Source organism: Piliocolobus tephrosceles, chromosome 5 (assembly GCF_002776525.5).
Source record: "Piliocolobus tephrosceles isolate RC106 chromosome 5, ASM277652v3, whole genome shotgun sequence".
Taxonomy (NCBI): Eukaryota; Metazoa; Chordata; class Mammalia; order Primates; family Cercopithecidae; genus Piliocolobus; species Piliocolobus tephrosceles.
The window spans coordinates 33,764,949-33,780,508 of NC_045438.1; the positions used below are offsets into that span (position 1 = coordinate 33,764,949).

The 15,560-nt window shown below is 32.8% G+C and overlaps 1 protein-coding gene across 6 annotated transcripts in view; it reads right to left on the reverse strand.

Annotated features, from left to right (window-relative positions):
• The window catches only part of HBS1L (HBS1 like translational GTPase), a 91,916-nt gene that overhangs the window by 53,555 nt on the left and 22,801 nt on the right, over positions 1 to 15,560 (reverse strand). Inside the window, exon 1 of one of the 6 annotated variants that reach the window (XM_023230621.2) lies at positions 12,627 to 12,740. The exons of the other annotated variants lie outside the window; for them this stretch is intronic. Coding sequence (XP_023086389.1) covers positions 12,627 to 12,648 — 22 coding nt within the window. The 5' untranslated portion in view covers positions 12,649 to 12,740. Of the gene's footprint in view, positions 1 to 12,626; positions 12,741 to 15,560 lie in introns of those variants that run through there. 6 annotated transcript variants of the gene reach the window in all.

The window sequence follows — 15,560 nt, forward strand, 5'->3', positions numbered from 1 at the left end:
CCTAATCATTACCCATAGAAATAGATCATTTATCTCTAAATGACATCAAATGCAAGATGTTTGAACATTTTAATACTATCATCTACATAAAATAGGGTACTAGTTAATGAAAACTATTGTCTAGGGATAATGCTCTTAAATGCAATCCAAACCATCAAGTTGGGTTTCTTTCTTCACATAAAATCCACAACTGAATGTGAGAAATATTACAAGGGAGAATTTTTAAAAGTAACTTGTGGCATTAAGTAATTTCAATTTTAATTAGCATCTATAAAGATGTGAAACACTAATGTAGAACACTAGTTTTTGTTTTAAATTTAAAATGCCTTTATAACTTTTAATCAATATTTTGAAAGTATTCTGAATCAAAAGTATTTTGAAATCTAAAAATGTATTCCACATTTAAAAATACATAAAGAAAAGGAGGAAAATATAGGCTACAGAAATGTATGTATAATATAAACTTAACATATAGAAATACATAGAAAAAAACTGAAAAAATAAAGCAAAGATCAATTATGCTATCTCAAGGTAAGAAAATTATGAGTGACTTTTTTCCCTTTTATTACATTAATATATTACTTTGACATTGTGAAAAGGTGATTTGAAAGATTTCAAAAAGGGGCATTCATTGTGAAAAGGTGATTTGAAAGATTTCAAAAAGGGGCATTTTTTCTTATATTTATACGGCTTAGAAATATTCAAAACAAATTCACAACAGACTTTTAATGTGAGACAAATTCACAATTTAAAGTCATTCAGATAAAAATGCCTTGGTGAAAACAACATTCAAGCTTATTTTTAAAAAAACAAACAAACCAAAAAAAAAAAAAAAAACTGAGGTTTTCCAGGTAAGTACACTTTTGCCATCAATCGATATTATTCCTATAAATGTTTCAATGTGCCAGTACATATAGATACACGTACACACACACAAAAATTAAGATTTTCAAAATTTCAAAGAAATCAGTGTTAAATTTCCAATGAAAAAAACACTACTTAAAATATGAAATCATTTCACTGAATCTGACTAAACATTTAAATTCTAGTTACCAGATGTACATTCAGAAAGTACCCCACCTAGGCTATAGAGAATAAACCACTTCCTTCAATAGCACTGTTGCACTGATTGTGATTTATTTATTATGAATTACTTTCCCACTTTAAAGCAGCTTTATAGCATAACTTGTGTCATCAAATCCATTATAAAGCATCCATCTCCTATCACAATAGAAGAAAACAACCTAAAAGATGCACTGAGCCCAGATTTCAATTTTATGTAAATAGCACTGAACCAGCAATTTTTTAAAACAAAGACATGTAAATGAACAAATTCAACCTACATATTAGATTGTATTATATACCTTGAGGTAGTATATGCAAAATTTACAATCTAATACATGCAATGAATTTAAATTATATTATGACCACTCTATAGCACTAAGAATTCTTATTACTAATAATTTTCCTTCAAAAATATTTATATTTTATTTGAAAATATTATTACTGTGACTGAAAATTTTGTTGGGACTAGAAATAGGACAGCCTACAAAACAAAGTCTTTTTACTTTACAGAATGAAACAGTATACAACCTTTAAAAAATAACAAGGAAAAAAACCTACACTAAACAAACACATTGGTGTTTTTTAACATTCTGTCCTAGGACTTCTCTTTCATTTATCCCAAACTCTCTCTGAGAGATCTCATTTATATTCCCATCCCTGGAACTATCTACCCTTGGGTCTCTCCCTAATCACATTAATTCTTCTGTCCTAAGCTTAGGCATATTATTTATAAGCAAAGCTAAGAATGTATATTTGAGAAATACCTCCTCAGCAATGCAGAACAATCTAAATTGCGTAAGTACCAACCACACACCAAGAAATGCTATAATGACTTAATATATACTATAACGGCTCATTTAGCTTTGCAACTACCAGAAAAAATAAGAACTATAACCCTACTTTTGCAAATGAGGAAACTGTGGCATAGGGTTAAGTAATTTGCTAAAGGCCACACGGCTAGTGCTGAAATCTAAATCCAAGTACTCTGACACAAGTACCAGTGCTCTTCTAAATTAACGTGGAAACTAGCAGTGAGAATCAACTCTGTTCACAAAAATCAGAAAAATAGTGGACATCTGGATACAAGAAAAAGTTCAGGAGAAATAAAAATTTCATAGTATGCATGAGCTGAAATAAGGAAAAAAAGGTTTACAAGGACCTTACTGAAAACTTTAAGGGTTCTAGAATCAGAGATGATAAATGAAAATTAAACTGTGTTAATCAAATTTAAATGACATCAAAATTTACTAATATTCTGTATATTTAGGTGCCACACACTGTTTTTAGTGACAATAAAATACACATACACAGGTCTTCATAGATTCAGCATAATCCTTATTTCAACCTAGGATTTTCAGAAACATGACCTTAAAGACAGGGAGAGGTTACTCCATTTGAATAATCCTAAAAAAAATTTAGTTTTAAAAAAGATATAAAATAAGATCATTGTATATCTCCAGATATAATACATTATTTCCAAACACCATTTTGAATTCATGTGTGTAAGCAAAGACTTAGTAATGGCACCAATACCCAGAAATAACTCCATAGTAACAAATATAACGAATTTTAAAGCAATTAGTAAAGGAAAAGGAAATTAATATTGTTTGGGGACTACTATGCAGATGTATAACTATTCTATCTTGACAGTGTATTCGGGGGGGGGGAAGGAAAATGAAAAATAAATGAAAAAAATTTATTTACAAAACCATAACAAAAAATCCCTATATGTATGTGTCTATTTTTATAAATGGTTATGTGAAAGAATATACATCAGACTGTTAAAATGGCTAAATGGAGAAAGGGATAACAGGTAAAAGGGCCTACATAAAAACATTATGAATGATTTAAAAAAAAACCCTCCAAAAAAAAAAAAAAACCTCAGTGGAAGTAACTTGAGCATCTCAATTCATTAGACTTTAACATAATAATCCACTTTTTAACCGCATTTGTTCCTTAAGTGGTAATAAAAGAACACTGCTTCTTTGAACTAAGTTCAATGATCATTTCCTGGGCATGTTCCAAGAGCAAGACATTATGACAATTGCATTATATGGGTTACTTTACTTCTCAGAAACTTGCAAGGTAGACATTATTTTCTCCTGGATAAATGGTATTTTTGGCAATGCCGACCTATAACAGCATGTTCAATGCACTATGGACACAATTTTCAGGGACACAAGGTAACTGCCATAAGCCCAAGAAAAACTGCATAATTTATCTTTTATCCACTGTCAATGAATGAAAACTTCAATACAAATACAAAATCCTTCAGTGGAGTATAATCATCCTTTATGAAATAACACTATCAGTGCCATTATGTGTAATAATTAAATTTAAGAATTAGTATAATCTTTCTGAAGAAATGTGCTAAAAGTACTATATGTACAATATGTACTAAAAGTCTTAAAAATGACCATCCCTTTTTATCCAGCAATTCCACTCTAAAATTTTATCTTTTATATAACAATAAATTGAAACACTTAAGTTCCTATAATAACCAGACAGCTAGACAATGGAATATTATGAAATCTAAATTTATTGGTATTAAAAAAGGGTCTATGTGTGGTTGTCAGAGACTAAGGGGAGGGCAAAATGAAGAGTTGTCTAATATTGCACATGATTAAGTTAAAATGGGTTTTTCAAAAAGGCAGATGACCACCTTTTTAAAAAAAGGACTAATATACTCTAATATGTAGAAACACACACAAAGGATAAAAATGAAGACTTCAGTATCACAAACATATTGCTGTGAATGCTGTTTCTACCATTTACTTGTTTTGTGGCCTGCGGGAAGATGTTTACACATTCTGGAGCTTCAGATCCTCCAACTATAAAACCAGCATAAAAATAATCCCTACTCTATATGATTATTATGAATAGTAAGTGATAGCAGATAGAAAGAATTCAGTACATTTGGTGTAAAGTACTCATTAATATTGACTACGATTACTGCTTAAATGCATCAAAATGCTACATAATTCTAGATTCCATAGGATTAGGTATGCACTTCCTCTTAAACTGGTTCTCAATAAACAATATTATTTAAGCTGGTACTTACAATGGCACCAAGCTAGCAAATATTAAGAAACTAAATTATACAGTATTTTAAGTCAAACAGAATTGTTGTTTTACAATCCAAAGACCACAAAGTGATCTGAAATTTAAACAGACTAGCAAATGACTTCATTTCTTAGGACTGCTAATTTGCAGGATTTAGAAACATACCAATTGTCTATACATGAATGTCAAGTCTCTTGTTTAAATAATACTAGCAGAAAAAAAAAACTAAAAATAATTTTTAAATACCCTACTAATGATAAAGTTGGTTTCCTTGACAATGGATTCAGTTTTATCCCTAAGATACTTACCACTTAACAAGATTAAACTGTTACAGAATAAAAGTTTGTTGTAAGAAAGTAATGTATAACAATGAAAAGGGCACTGGAGATTCAAAGAACTCTATTCGAATTACAATTGGCCTCTTAACACCCATCTAAAATTAGGCAATTTATTTATTTTATATGAGCCTCAGTTTCTCCACCTACCTCAAAGGTTCTTATAATGACCAAATAAAACATACACAAAGCCTGATGCATAGCTGATATTCAAAATGTTAATTCACCATCCTATCTCCCCTTGAGAGGTAGCTCCCAGAACAGGAAGCTTTACAGATAACCAAAAAAAAGCAGTCACCATGTTCAGACTGAAAGCAGTTGGCCATAAAGGTACTTCTATTAAATCAGAGACCTAGCCCCTTAGGGGCTACTCTAAAACTCGAGGGGAAAGTTTGTACCTTAGTTTTATGACCCCTATGCCCAGCATGTTTTTCTAATTTAAAAAAAGGAGCATGCAATAAATGCTGGCTAAGCTAAATTTTATTTGTCCTCTCCCTCCATTCTAATCTTTGGCTAAAGTACTTAGCACATAAAAAGAACTCAAAAATTACTTTTTACTAAAAGGATGTATAATTGCCTTAGAATAAAACAAGAAAGTATATACAAATATACATAATGTGATTAGAAGTTGTAAAGTTAAAAAAAAAAAGCAAGGTAATTAGTGTTAGAAGAAAACTCTATATTTAACGTTCATGTAATTCATAGATGGTACCAGCTGTTCATGAAGATACGCTGTTTTGAGAGTCTAAAGCAAATTATTTTTAAATAAGGCAATTAGTGTTTCAGTTTTTCCAGTGTAGGTGTATATACAAAGAGAATCTTAAAACATAGCTGAGAACATTCTGAACTAAAGTTTTTTCACTGAAATAAACCACTTCCTTTACAAAGCCCACATAATTTTAAGCAGAAAGCCAATTAATTCTGAAGTTACCTGTATAAGTATAAAATTCTCCTAACTGTCTAAATAAAAATACTCGGTGATGAATAAATTAGTGAAAAAATATTTTCAACGAAAAATAAATTCAAAAGGAGAAACCAAAAAAGATGCACTAAATATGACTATGTTAACAATCTACTAAAAAGGATTAAAAGAGGCATTTTAAGTGCATTATTGAAAAGTTCATACAAATTTAGTAGTATTCATAATATCTCATATTTCTTTGTAACATAAACTTTTCAAATTAATCACAGGATTTATTTCCAGGATAAAGATAAAACCTCATAATACATTTGACCTGAGCAGAAAAAAAAAAGAGGTTGCATCTTCCCATAAAAATCAAATGTTACTATGTTTCCCATTTACTGATGAGATATATAGAGATGATGGCTAAGAGAAAGACAAATACAGTAAAATAAACAAGTAGGAAAAAAATGATCTTAGGGAAACTGTTTATAGCTCCTTTATCTTTTTTTTTTTTTTTTAACTTCTTGAATCTTCAATAGGGAACAACCTGCCATTAAGAACCAAAAGTGGCCGGGCGCAGTGGCTCACACCTGTAATCCCAGCACTTTGGGAGGCCGAGGCAGGCGGATCACGAGGTCAGGAGATAGAGACCATCCTGACTAACACGGTGAAACCCTGTCTCTATTAAAAATACAAAAAATTAGCCAGGCAAGGTGGAGGGTGCCTGTAGTCCCAGCTACTCGGGAGGCTGAGGCAGGAGAATGGCGTGAACCCGGGAGACGGAGCTTGTAGTGAGCCAAGATCGCGCCACTGCACTCCAGCCTGGGTGACATAGCAAGACTCCGTTTCCCGCCCCCCCCCCCCAAAAAAAAGATGTATGAATTTTAATTTCTGAATTTTCCTGTGGAAGAGTTTGTGTTACTCAGTTTCATATTCTTGGGGGTGTTTTTTTTTTTCTTGGTAGATTTAAGGTGGCAAGGAAAATAACATCAGAAAATTAAGATTATTCCACAATTTTATTCCCCAAATACATGCTTTTTTAGCAGTTCATTCACGGGAATGTATAACACAATTATAAAATAACACTCTAAGGTTATATGTATTTGCTATTAACAAAATGAACTAAAATATTGTCTAAATTGAGATATGTTAACATGTAATATATTATTTTAGAAGTTAGTTCTAATTTATTACCAGAAGAGGCTAATTTTATGTAAATACTAGGAAGTTCACATTCTAAAACTACAGATATATTAAAATACTGACAATTTCTCTGGGGGAAAAAAGAGAAATCTTCTGGAATGTTTAGTGGTATCAAGTTGACGTGATACTGCAACTATTATATGCAAGCTCCTAAATCTTTAGGACAAGGCCTGTTGTATCACATACCGAGAAAGAAATGATCACAAGCCTCTCAGATCAGTCCAGTTTCACAGTTGAAAAGGGGATATCTAATCTAACAAGTGCCCTTGGAAAAATACATCCAGTTTAAGAGCCAAAGCAAAGATGTTTCTATCCCACTCTTCTTCCAAAAGACACCCATCCCATTTTCCCGAAAGAGAGAGAGCAAGAAAAACAGAATACTGTACTTTCAAAAAAGGAGGAAACAGTCATAATACCAAAGCACAAACTATGAAGAACATCTTACCAAACAGAAATGTGGATCAAACTCAGTGTACATGAGAAACATAGGACTCCAGATTCTGTCCAGAAGCCAGAGTTCTCCAAAGTCGGAAACATACCTCTGAAGGACCCAACAAAAGAGTCATCAAGAAAATAGCAACAGTGAAGGCTAAGGAAGAATCTCGGAACCCATCCACACCAAGGACAAGGAAATCATAAACACCTTCAAAAGAGAATTTCACTTAGCCTTTCACTGTTTCTGTTTTGCCTCAAAGAGAGAAAATTGACACTGCTGAGAAAACTGCTGCAACATGACCTAAGGATAAACAGCAAGTTCAAGAGTATGAGGTGGACCAAGCTCAGTCACCACACCCCTCCCATTATTCTTTATAAAATGCTGTCAAAAAAGAAATCCCTCCCTTTTTCAAATATTCAAAGAGGGCATGACATAGAAGCTATAGGTAGATACTCTAAGAATAAATACGGAGGAAAACAAAAGGCAGATGAAGAATATGTAACAGTTGAATGTAAAAAGAAAAAGGCAGCGTTTTTAAAGTTTTATGATATCAAATACAGCAAAGAAAATACAGTCTCCGACACAAGAGTTTAAAAGAAAGACACAGAGGATAAAATAAAGATGATAAAAACAAATAGGAGGAAAAATGGAAAAGTAAGCCAGCAGGGCTCAGAAGAACAGAGGGAGAATAGGAAACTCCTGTAGAAATAAAAACCACACTGGAGGTGGCAGAATCCAGGTAGCTAGTTAGCAACATGCAACAACAGAAAACAGCAGAGCAGCAGCTGCAAATTCCTCCAGGAAAGAAAGAGTAATGCTTAACTATTATTTTCCATTTGTCATGCAAATACAGGCCACAAAATCACTTTTAAAGTAACTAATAAACTGTTTTTAAAAACTGTTTAATAAATTGTTTAAAAACATTGTTTAAAAGCTAATAAATTCAGTAAAGGTGTAAAGGAGAACACCTTACCTAAGAATTTAAAATATTAACAAAATTAATGAGAAACGGAAAAGGGGTGAATTGTAAATGTTCACATCTCCATTTTTAACAGTGAGAGATCAATATACATTGTTTAAAGTTAGTGATGTTAAAAAGATAAAGTATATTACATGATAAAAATAAATTATCAAATTTCCAAGTTATCAAAGAATACACAAAGATAAAAACAAACACAAATCATATCAAAATATATAAATATAAAAGACAACAACTTTTTTAAAAAATGATAGACATTATTATCTGGTCTATTAATAACATAAATGAGAAGAACCCATCTATTAAAACAAAGACTCTCTATCCAAACCCAAGTATATAAATACAGGAGATAGAACTAAACCTAAGTGACTTAAAACATTGAAAGCAAAAGAAGGGACAAATAAGAGAAAGCAGCAATCATGATATTAATGCTAAACTGAATTTAAGGCAAAAAGCAAAAAACTAGCAAAAAGGGAGACTTAATGATAAATTCAAATCCATAGAAAGATCATGTATCTTTGTATATCAAATATTACAGAGTAAACTCTCCAGGCAATATGAAATAAAAATGCAAGAGTGTTATATATTAACTTACCACTCTCAGCCTATGGCCAATCAAAAAAAAAAAAAAAACAAAAAAACAGATTATAAGAATAACGAACAGGCCGGGTGCGGTGGCTCACGCCTGTAATCCTAGCACTTTGGGAGGCCGAGATGGGTATATGGCTTGGGCCCAGGAGTTCAAGACCAGTATAGGTAACATGGCAAGACCCCATCTCTACTAAAATTACAAAAATTAGCCAGGTGTGATTGCAGGCACCTGTAATCCCAGCTATTCGGGAGACTGAGGCCTGAGAATAGCTTGAACCCAGGAGGCAGAGGTTGCAGTGAGCCGAGATGGTGCCACTGCACTCAGGCCTGGGCGACAGAGTGAGACTCTATCTCGAAAAAAAAAAGAAAAATAAGCTAACAGAAAATTATTGTATTTTGTATTCTGCAAACAGAACAGTGTTGTAGACAAATGCCTATGAAATACATTGGGTCGCAAAGACAAACTCAATAAACAGAGTACAGACCACATACTCTGATAAACAGTATAATAAAACCAGTAATCATAACAAAAATAACAAAACTCCCCAACAACCAAAATTCTAAAACTCTCTTGGACTGTTGGCTTAAAAAGGAAATGAAAATTTAAAATTGTTGATTATCCGGAAAATAACAGTAACTCAAAAAGAACCCATCAGCCACCGCAAATGTAGTATTCATAGGAAAAATAATGACTACAGAGATACAATTAAATAAGAATAAAGTGAGAATTATGCATATCAACTTTAAAATATTAGAAAGGAACAAGCAAAGGATGAGGCTAGATTCTAATCTAACAGTTTATTTAAACAGAGATCTGAAATTTACGTGGCAAAATGTTAGCTTGTTAAAACCAAGTGCTAGTTCCATGAGTGTTTGTTACATTATTTTCTGCATTTTTCTGTTAGAAATTCCATAAATAAAAACTTTTTTTTTTTTTTGAGACAGTCTCACTCTGTCACCCAGGCTGGAGTGCATTAGCACAATCTTGGCTCACTGCAACCTCTGTACCCAGGCTCAAGCAATCCTCCCACCTCAGCCTCCCAAGTAGCTGGGATCACAGATGTGTGCCACCATGCCCAGCTAATTTTTTTGTATTTTTGGTAGAGATGGGGTTTCGCTATGTTGCCCAGGCTGGTCTTGAACTCCTGAGCTCAAGTAATTCACCTACCTCGGCCTCCTAAGTGCTGGGAATACAGGCATGAGCCACCGTGCCTGGCCATAAAAAACTTTTAAGATGAATTAAAAATGCATATATGTTAAATATTCTACTCAGAAGGATAGGAAATAAAAAGCAAAAAACATAAGGAAAATACATTAAGTCATACACAAACTTACAAAGTAATGAATTAAACCAGGAGAACTAATTACAGATCTAGGAACTAAAATTTAGGGAAGAAAAAACAAAATAAATTGCAAGGTAATTTAAAAAAAAATGCTGGGCAGAGAGAAAGGGGAGACTAGAGGAGAGAAAACCATACTGAAAATAAGAAAAGAGAAGTAACTACAGATATAGAAAAATCTAGAAGAATAAGATAATGTTTGGTACAATGCACAACAAACACATTTGTCACCTTGGATGAAATGGATGTTTTTCTAAGAAAATTAAAACTTTTAAAACTGATCCCAGAATCTTCGAAAAGATAAATCCTATCATAAAACAAATCATTTCAATGCTACTGAATTATTTGAAGATAAAATCATTCTAAATTTTTTGTAAAACCATCACAAGAAAAAACAATATCCAAAGAGCATACACATACACACAATTTCCAGTAATTTTATGAATAGATGAAATCATCTTAAATAAAATGTTAGCAAATAAAATCCAACACATTAAAAGAAAAATCCACCATGACCAACTGGAGATGGTTCTACATCATAAGACTAGAACAATACTAGAAAATCTACTAAAATAATAATAATGTCTAACGTTATCTAAAGCCTTTGGCAACTCTGGAGACAGTAATTTTTTCCTTCAGAAATCTCTTGCTAGCAATAAATACAACAATAAAAATTATAGCTGGATTTTCTTCTTTTTTTAGTAACGAGACGAACTGTTTCTAAAGCTCATATGGGAAAAAGAGGCATGTGAGATAAATCAGGAAAACTACAATAAGGAGTGAAAAAAACAAGACAGCCTACCAAATATTAAAACAGGTACTAAAAAGCTATAGTAATTTAAAAAGGTACTACGATAAATCTATCTTTCCACAAAGAGAAAAGATGGTGGAGAAATGGGATTCCTATTTTAGCCCTTAATATCAGCTAAATCAAAGATCCAACTGTAAAACAATGAATCTGACAAATGTATTAGAAAAAACAAGGATACTTTTTAAAAAATTACCTTGTCACAGTGGAGCATAACTTTCCAAAACCCTAAGAAAAAAGGCTAATAAATCTGAATATATAAAAGTTCAAAATCTATCTTCTAAAAAAATGATCTGACAAACTAGAAGTCAGAAAGTGTTTTCCATGCATATAACAATTTTTATGACTAATTTCCTTAGTATATAAATATGCACATAGGTATGTGTGCATATGGATCCACACATATACATACACACACACACATACACAGACACACACATCCTAAAAACCATGAAATGAGAGATAAACCAGCAGAAAAGTGGGTAGATTAAGAGTAGACAGGGAGAAAAATATAGCTTTATAGATAAGAAATATAAATAAATGAAAAAAATATTTTCCAATTATCAGGTTGGTATAATACCAAAAGGAATAATACCCCTATCTATAAGAATTTGGGCAGAAATGCTCATAAACTAGTGGGAGGGAAATCAATTTCTATTAAGAGCAATTAGGCAATATCTATCCAAAACTTTCAAGTATATCAGCTCAATTTCTAGAAATGTAGGATGTTCATTTATTATCAGCAATAACAACTGGAACACTTAAAATGTTCATCAACAGAGGCTGTTTAAATAAATTATGGTACAATCATATTACAGAATTCTAGGTAGCTGTTAAATGAGATTGATCTGTATATGGCAGTAAAGAAAGTTCTGCAAAATGCTTTAAGTGATACATATGTAAGTGTTACAGTATATTCTCCATTTGTAGAAAAAGGTATCCGTACATTCACATATGTGTAACATGCTAGTGAAACCTTTGGAAGAATAAAGAAGAAACAGTGTATTTACAGTGGCTTCCTCTAAGGAACAAGATTGTGGGACCATATTAGGAGACAGACTCAATTTTTACTTAAAATCCTTGCCTACGTTTATGTGCCAGACATATTCTGAGTTGGGAATACAGCAGTGAATACACAAAATTCCTATATTTGTAGGACTTACGTGGAAGGGGGGTGGAGGGAGAGCAGAGAGAAAACATAACAAAAACAAGTATATATACAACACACACAGTGTCAGAGGATATAAGTGCTGTTAAGAATAAAGCAGAGTTACAACAGAAAGTCTATGCATGTGTGAGAGAGGAATTATGACTTCACATGGGGTGGTAATAAAGGGAGAACAGTGAACTACGGGTGCATATGAAAGTTCCCCTACCCCATGATTGAGAGTAAAGTGGTATCGAAACTACAATTCAAACAGCGATTAGCCAGGAGGGAAGGGGGAGAGAAAAAAGGCAAGCACTATAGAAGCAGAGGAAACGCAGGTAGGTGTTCTTGGGTAGGTTTGGGTAAACAGGTAAAAAACAGAAATGAGTTCATAAAGGGGCTCAGGAAATAAAAGGATTTAGATAGGGAGAGAGAAAAATTAGATCTTTAGTTTAGAAAACTTATTCTGGCCAAAATAAACTGAAAAGTCAAGAAACCAGTTAGATGTTTAGGTAATTCTGCTAAAAGCTAATGGCCTGTAAAAGGAAAAGTAACAGTAAATAAAATAATAAAAATAAAAGTAACAATAAAGAGGAAAAGTAACAATAAAGAAGAAAATAATGAAGAGGGAAAAATAACAATAAAGAGTAGTGGGCCAAAAAATGTACAGTTGATTCTCATTATTCACAGGTTCCACATTTGTGAATTCACCTAATCACAACAAATTTACTTGTAATCCCAAAATCACTACTCACTTTTGCACTCACTTGTGGACATGTGCAGAGCAGCAAAAAATTTGAGTCATCCAACATGCAAGTTCCCAGGTGAGGTGAGGAAGGTGACAGTCGGCCTTCTTGTTACAGCTCTCATACTGTAAACAAATGTCCTTTTCATGGTCTACTTAGTGTTACATTTTTTCCAGTTTTGTACTTTTTGTTGGTAATTCTGTGCTTTTGTTGATAATTTTTAAAATGGCCTGTAAGTGTAGTGCTTAGTATTCTAAACACAAGAAGGCTAGGATGTGCCTAACAAATAAAAGATGTTAGATAAGGCATGAGTTACAGTGCTGTTGGCCTGAGTTCGGTGTTAATGAATCCATGCTACACACATCCATTAAATAAGGCGTCTTTAAATAGAGACACATATAAAACAATGTTATGTATTCACTGATTGATGAAAATGTTATGAGAGGCTTAATAAGGTGTCTTTAAATAGAGACACATATAAAACAATGTTATGTATTCACTGATTGATGAAAATGTTATGAGAGGCTCACAGGAACCTACCCCTGTATTTCTTGTAGGAGCAATGGTTCAGTATTCATTACTTCAGTGATTGCAGTGACTATAAAACATAACTACTGCAAATAACAAGAGTCGACTATATATGTATGCATATTATATGCACACACACATATATTTACTTATTTATAAGGTGGGAATAACAGGAATGGTAATCAATTATGAGTAGCAGGTAAAGAGAGATGAACCAAGGATGATACTAGGTTCTTGGTTTTGGTTAACTGGATGGTGATAGTAATAACAAAGACGGGAAACAGAACAGAAGGTGGCACTTTGGATGAGGAAGACAAAGATGTCAGCTTTGAAGGGTATAATATGCTACACTGTAATAAAGATAATCATGTGTTGAAGTGTGCATACATCCTTCCCTCCCCTTTGACATAAGAATACCATCTTTGTTCATCTTGAGTTATCTTTCATCTAAAATGCTTTTCTTCACTCATCCAGTAAAAATCAGGCATGTCAATTTCAGAAATAAATACGCATTTTATCACTTCTTTTTTTTTTTTTTTGAGACGGGGTCTCACCACACTGCCCAGGCTGAACTTGAACTTCTGGGCTCAAGTGGCAATCCTCCTGCCTCAGCCTCCCAAAGAGCTCAGACTACAGGTGCATGCCACCACCATACCCAGCTCATCATTTCCTTTGCCTTCCACTGTCATCTCTGCAATTACATCGCCAATACTCATCACAACCTATACTTATATAGTATTTCTAGGTGAGTCCTAAAAAGTAAAAAGAATATATAAAATTTTACCCCATGGAAAGCAAGAATTTTAAATGCCAAATATCTTAAAAGAAAATTTTCACAAACAGGTAGTTTGTTTTTTAATTTGTTTATAGAAATAAAACAGTACTTTCAGCATAAATGATTAAAAGATCATTCAGAAACATCAAGTTTATATAGAAAATCCTAATGGATAGATTGCATGTTTTCACACTTGATTTAGGAGAATCTCAGAATTTTAATCTTTCAGTGTAGCTTTTACAAAATATATACAAACTCAAAATGTGACAAATTTTTTACAATCAAAAAATTAAAATTGTATAACTGCATAAACTGAGCTTTATAACATTATAAATATATATAGGTAAAGGAAAATGAGTGTAGAAATTCATATTAATCCCTCCCTGTCTAGTCCACATTATTTATGTATAATCTACTGTTTATATACAAAACAATTTCTGAACTATTATAAAATTGACTTTATAACCAAATATACACCTGCATGAACACAAAAGAGAAAACATGTTGATACACAGTTCTTTCTCAACATACAATGTATACTTGTTTATTTGCAACGGTCCACATATAGATTCAGGGTCAATTTAAAAAGGGAAATAATCATAAGAGAACTCATTATTCTTCTCTTTAACTGTATTTTATCTTCAGTGGTTTCTTTTACTTACAAAAAATGAGCACCTTATTAGTTTTATCCCTGGTATGACAATTAGTTACATGACCCCCCACGAGTACTAAAAACTAAATATAAAACACTGACTATAGTTATCATTACATATGAGAAGAAAAAGAGTAAAAGGTAAGTTTAAGAAAGACAGATTCAAAGCTAAAAGGAGAAAAAGAGGTTAAAATGCCAGTTTAGTAACTAGGAAAGGTTTTAAAAAGGAAAAGTTTTAAAAAGTGCTCTGTACAGAAATGAAACCCTGGTTCTTGGCAATTTATTGTAAGAAGAATCATATCCAAAAGAGCCAACTAAAGACTTTAGAATGCAAAAGGACAAAACATCCATCCATGAACAACATCAGATCTTTTAAGAAACCAAAAAGAGTGAAGAGCAAAAATTGTTTTTAATGTATTTTATATCATTTAGAATATAATTACAATATTATTTCTACTCCTAAAGTAAATTATTAATGCCCTTGATCATAATGCCAGTAAAAACAGCTTTGCATCTTAAAATTTATAGCTGAACTGGAAAGTAAAGTAAACTAAAACACCTAGCATACCTGAGCTACTAAGACAGCAGTCAATAAACAGCAGCTGGTACAGAATATACACTTAGTGCCAACAATCACAAGGAGCATATTCATGAACAAGCAGACACTTGGCTTTTTACCAAGGACCAATGGCCAAGGGTGGAAGGTGGAAAGGTCTGCTCAGTTCCACCTTTGCAATCTCAGAGACTGTGACATTCCCTTAGTCAACAGGGCAAGTACTTGTCGTGTACATGCCTGACAGACCAGTAGCCAAGCCAAGGAAAATAGGAAGCCTGGAAACCTATTTAAGATATCGTTGCCATCTCTTACCACCCTATAATATATAATTTTTTTCCCCACCAAAAGAATCTCATACCTGGTAGTTACAACCCTAATCAGCCAAAAACGGAGACCTAGTTCACCCGACAAGGTCTACTACATGGCTTTAAA